The sequence below is a fragment of the Budorcas taxicolor genome, chromosome 7, assembly GCF_023091745.1.
Source record: "Budorcas taxicolor isolate Tak-1 chromosome 7, Takin1.1, whole genome shotgun sequence".
NCBI lineage: Eukaryota > Metazoa > Chordata > Mammalia > Artiodactyla > Bovidae > Budorcas > Budorcas taxicolor.
This window is the reverse complement of record NC_068916.1, coordinates 14017389-14029783: the sequence shown is the minus strand read 5'-3', so window position 1 is coordinate 14029783 and position 12395 is coordinate 14017389. Positions and strand designations below refer to the sequence as shown.

The 12395-nt window shown below is 41.9% G+C and overlaps 1 protein-coding gene and 2 pseudogenes across 1 annotated transcript; all 3 read left to right on the top strand.

Moving 5' to 3' along the window:
• The first annotated feature begins 230 nt into the window (after positions 1 to 230).
• LOC128050300 (olfactory receptor 18-like) lies at positions 231 to 1202 on the top strand. The gene has a single exon (XM_052642496.1). The coding sequence runs from the start codon at positions 273 to 275 to the stop codon at positions 1200 to 1202; it is 930 nt and encodes a 309-aa protein (XP_052498456.1). The 5' UTR covers positions 231 to 272.
• A 2038-nt stretch (positions 1203 to 3240) lies between these two features.
• On the top strand, positions 3241 to 4170 carry LOC128050885 (olfactory receptor 18-like; annotated as a pseudogene).
• A 7277-nt stretch (positions 4171 to 11447) lies between these two features.
• On the top strand, positions 11448 to 12395 carry LOC128051347 (olfactory receptor 7E24-like; annotated as a pseudogene).

Genomic DNA, 12395 nt, shown 5'->3' with positions numbered 1-12395 from the left:
ATTCCAGGAGACAGTGGAGGACAGGGGGGCCTGGCATGCTACAGTCCATGGGGTTGCAAAGAGTTGAACATGATTTAGCAACTGAACAACAATAACAAAATATGTGTTCACAGCTAAGAAGTATTGCTGAAGACTTTGGGATGTATGGTCTTCAAGCCTAACATTTTATTTGTGACCCGCTTAAATCCAAAGCATAGACATTTATCTGGGTCCCTCTACAATTGATTTGTTTATTCAATATTCTCTTCTTTTTCAAAAGGTGTTTCATCAACATGGAACCACAGAATCTAACAGGTGTCTCAGAATTCCTCCTCCTGGGCCTCTCAGATGATCCAGAACTTCAGCTCCTCCTCTTTGGGCTCTTCCTGTCCATGTACCTGGTCACCATCCTTGGGAACCTGCTCATCATCCTGGCTGTCAGCTCTGATTCCCACCTCCACATCCCCATGTACTTCTTCCTTTCTAACCTATCATTGACTGATGTCAGTTTCAGCACCACCACCATCCCTAAGATGCTAGCGAATCTCCAGACACACAGCAAATCCATCACCTATGTAGGGTGCCTAGCTCAGGTGACCTTCTTTTCTCTTTTTGTATGTTTGGAGAGTCTACTTCTGACAGTGATGGCCTATGACCGGTTGGTGGCCATTTGTCATCCCCTACACTACCTGGTCATCATGAACCCCCTCCTCTGTGGCTTGTTGGTCCTGGTGTCATTTTCCATCAGCCTTTTGACCTCCCTGCTGCACTATTTGGTGATGTCACAGCTTACCTTCTGTGCAGAAGTGGAAATCCCCCATTTCTTTTGTGACCTTTCTCAACTCCTCAACCTTGCCTGTTCTGACACCTCCACCAATAACATATTAATCTACTTCATTGGTACAATCTTTGGTGGAATTCCACTGTCAGGGATCCTTTACTCATATACTCAAATTATGTCCTCCATTCTGAGAATCTCATCATTAGGTGGGAGGTATAAAGCCTTCTCCACCTGTGGCTCTCACCTGGTAGTTGTTTGCTTATTTTATGGAACAGGCCTTGGTGTGTATCTCAGCTCAGCCTCCTCGTCTTCCCCCAGGAAGGGCGCAGTGGCCTCAGTGATGTACACTCTGGTCACCCCTATGCTGAACCCCTTCATCTACAGCTTAAGGAACAAGGACGTCAAGAGTGCCCTCTGGAGGATTATCAGCAGAATAGCCTAAGGTCAACATCCATGTTATCTTCTTTCTATTCATAAGACTGGAAAAGGCAGCAAGGTCAATCATGTGCAAGAAGAAATTCTGATCTGCAGTCCCATAGCATATATATGTCTTTCTGGATCTGCTTCCTGTTTACACACTTTTTCCCTCTTCAGTTCAGTTCAGAAACTCAGTCATGTCTGACTCTTTGTGACCCATGGACTGCAGAACACTAAGCTTCCCTGTCCATCACCAACTCCCGGAGCTTACTCAAACTCATGTCCATTGAGACGGTGATGCCACCCAACCATCTCATCCTCTGTTGTCCCCTTCTCCCCCTGCCTTCAATCTTTCCCAGCATCAGGATCTTTTCCAGTGAGTCAGTTCTTCGCATCAGGTGGCCAAAGTATCGGCGCTTTGGCCTCAGCATCAGTCCTTCCAGTGAAAATTCAGGGTTGATTTCCTTTAGAACTGACTGGTTTGATCTCCTTGCTGTCCAAGGGACTCTCAAGAGTCTTCTCCAGCACCACAGTTCAAATGCATCAAATCTTTTGTGCTCAGCCTTTTTTATGGTCCAACTCTCACATCCATACTTGAAATGGGCACTCCTGCATCGGGAATGGAAAGACCCCCTTATGATCAATGATAGGGAATTTGGAGATTAGAAGCCAGTGTTCAATTCAGTTCAGTTCAGTCACTCAGTCGTGTCCGACTCTTTGCAAAGCCAATGTAAACAAATCTTATTGTTCCTTTTATTTACCACCTCAAGCCTAAATCTGTTTATATTCTTCACTCATGAAATACCAAAAGCCTACGTTTCTTTCTCGTGTCAATTCCTCATCAACTTACTGTTTCTTTGCCTAAAAAAGATAATAGCTTCCAGCTTTGGCCCCTTCTTAGGTCCTATTTTAATGAGACCTCCATGTGCAGGAACTCAAATTTGTTTCTTTTTTCTCCTGTTAATCTGTCTTGTGTCAATTTTGTTATTATTCCAGCCACAGAACTCTGGAGGGGTAGAAGAGGAAATTTCCCTTTCCTCCACACCACACACATCCTACAAATGGGTGTTGCTGGCCCTGCTTCAATGTGAGGGATACAGGTGCAGAGAAGTAGGGAGATTTACACACACTGCACAGTAAGTGGGTGAAACATGTGGAACTCAGATGAAGGCCTCCTAATTCCCACCCCAGGGCTCTGTCCCACCAGATTATTTTCTTTTAAAACCTATGTTAGTCCCAGATGATCAAGTAGAAGTAAAACCGTGAATTCCTTCTTTTGAGATGCGGTGAGTTTATAGGTAAATTTGCAGAATGGACCAAACTGCTTGCAAGGGATCTTTATTGTATGAATATTAAGAATGATGGGGTTGTCTATGGATAGTAATGCATTTTCCAGCCCATTTCGTAAATCTGAGTGATAATAGTTATAATAATATTATTCCTTGTGCTCAGTTGCTCAGTCATGTCTGACTCTTTATGACCCCAAGGACCATAGCCCACAAGGCTCCTCTGTCCATGGAATTTTTCAGGCAAGAATACTAGAGAGGGTTGCCATTTCCTCCTGTGGAGGATCTTCCCAACAAAGTAATCAAATCCGAGTCTCCTCCATCTCCTGCATTGGCAGGAGGATTCTTTACCACCTGAGCCACCAGGCAAGCCCCATCATTCCCTATATAAGGTGTGAAATTTCATGTGACTCTATCATGAAAAGACTGTTCCTAGTCAGCCTTCAAAGATCTTTCTAGTTTCACACCTTGAAAATCAGACCGTGTGGTTGATTTTGTCTGATTTTTCCATTAGCATAATTTGTAAAGATAGTTACAGAAAACTTTAATGTTTCAATTTTTTTAATGGAAGCAATACTCTTGCATGCATACATCTTTTAAAATTCTCACTAGTGTAGTATACAGAGGATTGCAAGAATTTTCAGAACTGTATCATAATAAAAAAGTTCTAAATATTTGTGAATTGATTAAATCCAAAGTATGGACACTTATCTGTATGCCCCTGAAATTGTTCTGTTTATTCAATACTCTCTTCTTTTTCAAAGATGTCCCCTCTACATGGAACCACAGAATCTAACAGGTGTCTTAGAATTCCTGCTCCTGGGCCTCTCAGATGATCCAGACCTGCAGCCCCTCCTCTTTGGGCTCTTCCTGTCCATGTACCTGGTGGCCATGCTTGGGAACCTGCTCATCATCCTGGTCATCAGCTCTGACTCCTACCTCCACACTCCCGTGTTCTTCTTCCTCTCCAATTTGTCCTTGGCTGACATCAGTAGCAGCACCACTACTATCCCCAAGATGCTAGTGAACCTCCAAACACACAGCAAGTCCATCACCTATGCAGGCTGTCTAGCACAGGTGACCTTCTTGTCCCTTTTTGCAGGTTTGGGGAGCCTCCTTCTGACAGTGATGGCCTATGACCGGTTGGTGGCCATGTGTCACCCCCACACCAGCTGGTCATCATGAACCCCCGCCTCTGTGTCTTGCTGGTCCTGGCACCATTTGCCGTCAGTCTTTTGCCCTCCCTGCTGCACTACCCGGTGATGCCACAGCTTACCTTCTGTGCAAATGTGGAGATTCCTCATTTCCTTTGTGACCCTCCTCAACTCCTCAACCTTGCCTGTTCTGATACCTCCACCAATAAAATATTAATTTATTTCATTGGTACCATCGTTGGTGGGATTCCACTCTCAGGGATCCTTTACTCTTATATTTGAATTATATCCTCCATTCTGAGAGTCTCTTCATCAGCTGCTAAGTCCAAAGCTTTCTCCGCCTGTGGCTCTCACCTGTCAAGTTGTTTGCTTATTTTATGGAACAGGCCTTGGAGTATATCTCAGCTCAGCTGTCTTGTCTTCCCCCAGAAAGGGTGCAGTGGCTTTGGTGATGCACACTGTGGTCACCCCTATGTTGAACCCCTTCATCTACAGCCTAAGGAACAAGGACATTAAGTTTACCCTGTGGAGAATTATCAGCAGAATAGCCTAATCTCAACACCGTGGTATCTTTTTTTGGCTCATAGGAGTAGAAAATTTAACAAAACCAAACATGTGCAGTAAGTGATTCTGTTCTGTGGTCACATAGCTTACGTGTATCTATCTGGCTCTCTGCTCTGTTTACACAGTTTTTCCTCTTAGAGGAGATTATCTGGATGCCCCAAACGAGTCATAGCCCTTCTAGGATTTTGCATAGCGCATCAGTACATCCTTCTCATGTTTGCTGCATATGACCCAGGACTCTTGGTCATGGGCATCCTTGCTCCTATCTTCACAAAATAAACACAGTTCTCTCTTGTTATATACTATTTCTATAATTTTCCTATGTTGATTCTCCGTGTGTTAGGTGGATCTAAATCTCTCTAAATTACATAAGTGACTCAATGGGCTTGCAGATATGAAAGTCACATGTTTTCTCTGATTGAAATAAGAAGAAAAAAAAAACTTGGAAGTCAGAGCTGAGGCTGCTGCTGCTGCTAAGTCGCTTCAGTCAGAGCTGAGGAGTAGAGGTCAAACTCCCCTGAGAAGATGATGAATCTAGATCCTTCCTAATACATTCACTTTTCTCCTTTTCCTCCTCCATGAAATTAGCAACTCCTCAGAGTTTAAGAGACTGTAGATGATTAATTATTTTCTACGTGTATTGAGGTCTCTAGACTGCATCACTTTAGATAGTCAACCTGTGCTTCCCAGCCCTTCAGTTAGCCAGCTCCAGTCCAGTGGGTTCCATACCTGTGTGTCTCCTCCTCCCAGAGTTTTTGTCTGCACCAGGAAGCCCACACTTGAGGCTGTCTTGGTGCCAGTCCTCACCACAAAGCTTCAGCCCTCATCCAACTCCAGGTAAGGGAGGGGCAGGTGATCTGAATCCCTCAGTCCTGGTCCAGTGGAGACAAGCACAATCCAGTGAGTGCCAAGTGCAGTGGGAGACACGAATGCAGGAGGGATTGAGTTGGGGGGGGGGGTATGTGTGTGGGGTTGTTTTCTCATCACCAAAGCAGAGAACAGATAGGAGAGCCAGTAGGAGGTTACCAAAATGCATATATTAGCTCAAAGGCTTATGAAGTTGATGTTGTTTTTAGTGGTGGGGACCCAAGAACTCATTTAATTAATTAATTAATTAATTTTGCTTTTTTTTTTTAAATTTAATTTTATTTTTTTACTTTATAATACTGTATTGGTTTTGCCATACCTCCCACACTGTTTCTATCTTCCTTGGGCATCTTTTCTACCTGATCAGGAAATAGGTCTCTCTAAACTGTCCTTCTTCCTTGGAGAAGGAAACGGCAACCCACTCCAATATTCTTGCCTGGAGAATCCCAGATAACTTAGGGTTTGAGAATGGCTTTGGTCCTAAATTGCTCAATTGTTCATTAGAGGGTTGGATTTGATGAGAATTCTTCACAAATGTTAAGGATTTGAGACATATAAGAGTTTTATCAAGCTACTATAAATTGGCAAAAAGCAAACTCTCTTCCTTTTCTTCCCAGGCACAGACCCCCTGCTCACTATGCTGTTTCTTTTGGGTGTTCACAGTAGACTCAGTGCAGACCATGTGTGGCACCTGCTACATCAGCTATAGGAAGGAAGGCTGAGTTGAAGCTGGGGGTCCTAGAAAGCATCACCTTATGAAATTCAAGGCATTTCTCTCTCTTGTCTTTGACCTTGAATTTTGCTTCATTACCAACTTGTGCTTTCATTCTTGTAATTATTTACCCTGTGGATCTCTAAGGGAGTACAGTCAGGGTGCTGATCAGGAAATAAGAAACAGTATAAAGGCATATAAAATATTGTAAAGTAATTAGTTTCCAATTAAAATAAATTAATTAATTTTAAAGAAAAGTTGGAAGAGATTTCTGAACCTCTGTTGAAACCCTCTGAAGTGTAGGAAAACAGAATGGACAGTGCATAAGCCTCAGACACCCACAAATTAATTTTGAATCTTATCTGCTCTACTTAGTACCTGAATGATACTGAGCAAGCTGTTAATACCTTTGAGCCTGAAACTGGTCATCTAAATTGATATCCAGTTGATACAACTACATGAGTAAGAATGAAACCAAATGGGTACTAAATATTTCATGGAGGTATTGCAGTAACAGCAAAGTAAATTTTAGATATTGTTATCCTGAAGTTTAGGCTTCCTAAGTGGTTCAGAGGCAAAGAATCCATCTGCCAGGGCAGGAGCTGCGGGAGACTTGGGTTCAATCCCTGGATCAGGAAGATCCCCTGGAGGAGGACATAGCAACCCAGTCCAGTTTTCTTGCCTAGAGAACCCCACAGAGGAGCTTGACGGGCTACAGCCCATAGAGTCTCAAAAAGCTGGGACACAACTGAAGCGACTTAGCATGCATGCTGGGCCCTTCCTGTCTGCTTGCCCATCATTCCTTCCAGTGATGTCTTGTAGGCCTAGACAAAGCATAAAGCAGGGTTGATATGCCTCTGTGTGATTTTCTAAGGGACCTATCATTTCCCATTTAATATCTACAGTACACTATTATTTTAACAAGTAGTGAATCATAATTTTTTTTTAAAGAAGAAACAGTGAAAGAGAAAGGAAAGTTAATTTAATTGTGTGAACTGAGACACATTTTAGGATTTCTACTCATTCTGTAAATGAATTGTCTGGGACTTGACAGGCTTCTATCTCTCTGTCATACAATAGAGTGTAAGAACATTAAACTCTCCTAGGATTGTATTTCATCAATAAGCTAACTAGTCCAATAATGATTCAACTTCTGAATTAAAAGCTGTGTCTGGGAACTTCTCCTGGTGGTCCAGGGGTTAAGGCTTCACCTTCCGGTGCAGGGGGTGCAGGTTTAGTTCCTGGTTGGAGAGCTAAGATTCCACATGCCTTACAGCCAAAAAAGCAGAAACAATACTGTAACACATTCAACAAAGCCTTTTTAAATGGTCCACATTAAAAAAAAAACTTTAAAAAATAAATAGATAAAATAAAAACAGAGATGAATATTTATTAAGTATTGAAGGCAATGGCACCCCACTCCAGTACTTTTGCCTGGAAAATTCCATGGATGGAGGAGCCTGGTAGGCTGCAGTCCATGGGGTCGCGAAGAGTCGGACACGACTGAGCGACTTCACTTTCACTTTTCACTTTCATGCATTGGAGAAGGAAATGGCAACCCACTCCAGTGTTCTTGCCTGGAGAATCCCAGGGACGGGGGAGCCTGGTGGGCTGCCGTCTATGGGGTCGCACAGAGTCGGACACGACTGAAGCGACTTAGCAGCAGCATTGACCTCTTAGGTGCCACTATTGGGGATCTGCCACTATTGGGGACACACTATTGGGTGGACTGCTCCAAAATGTGCTGCAATGGTTTATTGATTATTTTATACTGAAATTGCTTGAGAAGCAGCTAATGCAAGAGGGAAACTGTGACCCTCCCGTGTATCCTGGAAAAGCAGGGAATAAATCACATGAAAGGGGCATTCCTGCCCCGGAAGTTGGAGGACAACTTTGTTCTCAGAGATGGGGAATTTGGAGCATAGAAGCTTATACAAACAAACTTGATTGTTTTTTTCATTCTCTGCCCCATGCCCAAATCTGTTTAGATTCTTTTTTTTTAATTTTTATTTTTACTTTATTGTACATTACAATACTGTATTGGTTTTGCCATACATTGACATGAATCCACCACAGATTCTTTACTAGCGAAGGACCCAAAGCCTGCGTTTCTTCCTCTTGTCAATTCCTCACCAATTTATTGTGTCTTTGTCTACAAAGGAAAAAGCTGCCTGCTTTGGCCACTACTTAGGTCCTATTTTTATGAGACCTCCATGTGCAGGAACTCAAATTTGTTCCTTTTTTCTCCTGTTAATCTGTCTTGTGTCAATTTTGTTATTATTCCAGCCACAGAACTCTGGAGGGGTAGAAGAGGAAATTTCCCTTTCCTCCACACCACACACATCCTACAAATGGGTGTTGCTGGCCCTGCTTCAATGTGAGGGATACAGGTGCAGAGAAGTAGGGAGATTTACACACACTGCACAGTAAGTGGGTGAAACATGCGGAACTCAGATGAAGGCCTCCTAATTCCCACCCCAGGGCTCTGTCCCACCAGATTATTTTCTTTTAAAACCTATGTTAGTCCCAGATGATCAAATGGAAGTAGAACCATCAATTCCTTGAATTGGGATGCGGTAAGCTCATATCTAAATTAACAGAATGGACCAAACTGTTTGCAGGGGGCTTTGTGGTATGAATATTATGGATGATGGGGTTGTCTATGGATAGTAATGCATTTTCCAGCCCATTTTGTAAATCTGAGTTATAGAAATATCATTCCCTATACAAGATGTGAATTTTCATATGGTTCTGTCATGAAAGGACTATTCTTAGTCAGCCTTCAAGGATCTGTCTAATTCTACACCTTGTATATCAGAACATGTAGTTGATTTGGTCTGATTTTTCCATTAGCATAACTTTTGTAAGTAGTTAATGGAAAAATTGCATTTTTCAAATTTTAAAACTGAATCAATACTCTTGTATGCATATATATTTTGGAAATTCTCACTAGTGTAATGTACATAGGGTTGCAAGAATTTTCATAGTTATGTCATAATAAAAAATTCAAAAAATAAAGTGATCCCTCTGATAATGTTATGCATCATTTCTTTCATGAAAGGCACTTTATTTTAAATATAGTAGTGTGTACATGTCAATCCCAAACTCCCAATACTGTAGTCAATGAGAATTTATCTATGTTAGATAGGACCTAGGTAAGTTTTCAACAAAATTGCTTATGAATACATAGTTTAACACTAATGTTATGGAAACACTGAAAGAAAAATCTGTCTACCCAATTCATGATGTGTTTGCCTCTGAGCTGGTGAAGTGCAGGGGAATAAGATCACTCAGGAACAGCAAAACCACTCTCTTTTCATCAGTAATAAATATGAGTTCTAAAGAAAATATTATCAAATATTTATATTTTAATATGGGCAGTGAGTAATATGAGGAAGAAATGGAAATCCACTTTAGTATTCTTGCCCGGAAAATCCCGTGGACAGAGGAGCCTGGTGGGCTATATGCCATGGGTGGGAGAGGGTCAGACACGACTGAGCGACGAAGCATGAGCACTAGTGGGTAATGAGGTTTTAATGATAGATAACATTATTGCAATGTTTATCAATTGCCTAACAATGTTTCTCTACCCTGACAATATGTTCGTTTGCCCAAAGGAATTATGAGCAGAGATTCTGATCTGATTGGTTCTAGGTTGTAGCTAGTCCATAGCTAAATTTTGAAAGATCAAAAGGTAATTATATTGATCAGCCAGCACTAATAACACTGGCTATTTTATATTTATTTTAATTTGATTTCTTCCAGCAACCCTGTAAGTTCAGTACAGTTAATATACCCATTTTACAGATGCACAAACTCCCCAGGTATTTTTGATATTAGTCTTTGGGGTATTTTCCCATTTTGATTATTCCTAAATGGCATCATGTTTTGACCTGTAGGAGAAATGAAGGCCTGAGTTGCCTTCCTGGAGCTGAATGTAGAAAAAAAAAAAATGCAATTTCCCAATACAGAAAAATGACTCGAAAAGATCATACGCTGATCTTAAGAAGGACAACTTGGAGTTTGAGACTTGGCTTTGATCCTATGCTCTCCAACTGTTCATAAGAGTTAGGTGTAATGATAAAACAACCCTTCATAAATTTTTAGGAGTAGAGACATAGTTAAGAAGTGTTACCTAGCCACTACACACAAAAACAACAAAAACCAACCTCAGGCTTTTTCTTGAGGGTGTCTAGCACTGATAGAGGAAAACTGCAAAAGTGAAAAAACTTCAGACTATTTATTAAAATTTAATTATCAAATTAAATGTGCCAAAGATTTGATGCATTCGAACTGTGGTGTTGGAGAAGATTCTTGAGAGTCCCTTGGACTGCAAGGAGATCGAATCAGTCCATCCTAAAGGAAATCTGTCCTGAATATTCATTGGAAGACCTGATGCTGAAGCTGAAGCTCCAGTACTTTGGTCACTTGATATGAAAAACTGACTCAGTGGAAAATACCCTGATGCTGGGAAAGATTGAAGGCAGGAGGAGAAGGGGATGACAGAGGATGAGATGGTTGGATGGCACTACCAACCCAATGGACTTGACTTTAAGCAATCTCTGGGAGTTGGTGATGGACAGAGAAGCCTGGTGTGCTGCAGTCCATGGGGTCACAAAGAGTTGGACATGACTGAGTGACTGAACTGAACTGAACTGAACTGAATTATTATTTAATCACTGATACATCATATGTTAATACTATCCTCAGGATCAGTGACACTTTTAGTGAAATACATACACTTTTAGCAAAAATATATTTATCAAAATATGAAGCCCAAGGCCAAATATTTATATTTCAGTTATATTGAGGACACTTTGACCAGACCACCACATTTGAGTGAGCATTTATCTCCATGGAAGATGGATGTCATAAAACCACATAAAAAGAAAAACCCTTAAAGGAAATTGGAATATAGAAAGGTTATCTGACTATAATTTATACTACAGTGACTGTGGTTTGATCTCTTCAGGACTACATTACAAAGCAAGGGAATTTCTTATACCACATTTGGATACTAGCAGTACATGTGAGTGTTTTTGCTGCTGCTACAGCTGCTAAGTCGCTTCAGTCGTGTCTGACTCTGTGCGACCCCATAGATGGCAGCCCACCAGGCTCCCCCATCCCTGGGATTAGCCAGGCAAGAACACTGGAGTGGGTTGCCATTTCCTTCTCCAATGCATGAAAGTGAAAAGCGAAAGTGAAGTCACTCAGTCGTGTCCGACTCTTAGTGACCCCATGGACTGCAGCCTACCAGGCTCCTCCATCCATGGGATTTTCCAGGCAAGAGTACTGGAACGGGGTGCCATCGCCTTCTCCGGAGTGCTTTTTAGTATCCTGTAATTAGAATAATTTTTTAAAGGGGAAAACAATAACTTTTATTCAATATTTTTCCTTCAAAAGTAGGGGACAGATATTTTACTGTACTCACGGATTTGTTAGCTCAAAATGTCTTTACTTCTCTCATATTCTTTGGCCCCATGCCTCTAAAATAGATGAATAAAGAAACCAGTGAATATTTTGACCCTAATGAAGAATCACTCACAACTGAGAAATACTGCTGAAGGTGCTAAAGGTTATGATTATCAAGTGTAAATACTTTATTTGTAAATTGCTTCAATCCAAAGTATGGACACTAATCTGGGTGCCCCTACAATCATTTTCTGTTTTCAACACACTTTTTTTCCTAAAGGTACCCCATCAACATGGAACCACAGAATGTAACAGGTGTCTCCGAATTCCTGCTCCTGGGCCTCTCAGGTTATCCAGACCTGCAGCCCCTTCTCTTTGGGCTCTTCCTGTCCATGTACTTGGTCACTGTGCTTGGGAAGCTACTCATCATTCTGGCTGTCACCTTTGACCCCTACCTCCACACACCCATTTACTTCTTCCTCTCCAACCTGTCCTTGGTTGACATCAGTTTCAACACCACCACTGTCCCCAAGATGCTAGTGAACCTCCAGACACACAGCAAATCCATCAGCTATGCAGGCTGCCTAGCTGAGGTGACCATCTTTTTCTCTTTTTCCATGTTTGGAGAGTCTCCTTCTGACAGTGATGGCCTATGACTGGTTGGTGGCCATTTATCACTCTCTACACTACCTGTTCATCATGAACCCCCACCTCTGTGGCTTCTTGGTCCTGGTGTCATTTTCCATTAGACTTTTGAACTCCCAGCTTCACTACTTGATGATGTCACAGCTTACCTCTGTACAGAAGTGGAAAGGCCTCGTTTCTTCTGTGACCCTTCTAAACTCCTCAGTCTTCCCTGTTCTGAAAACTCCATCAATATCATATTAATTTATTTCAACAGGACTGTTGTCGGTGGGATTCCACTTTCGGGAATCCTTTACTCTTATTCTCAAATTGTTTCCTCAATTCTGAGAGTCTCCTCATCAGGTGGGAAGTACAAAGCCTTATCTACCTGTGGTTCTCACCTGTCAGTTGTTTGCTTATTTTATGGAACAGGCCTTGGGGTGTACCTCAGCTCAGCCATCTCACAATCTCCCAGGAAGGGTGCAGTGGCCTCAGTGATGTACACTGTGGTCACCCCTATGCTGAACCCTTCCACCTACAGTCTAAGGAACAAGGACATCAAGAGTGCCCCCTGCAGGATTATCAGCAGAATAGCCTAA

Bases quoted from the DNA above. Each gene is read 5' to 3' on its own strand.
- LOC128050300 (XM_052642496.1), top strand. From the start codon at position 273: ATGGAACCACAGAATCTAACAGGTGTCTCAGAATTCCTCCTCCTGGGC.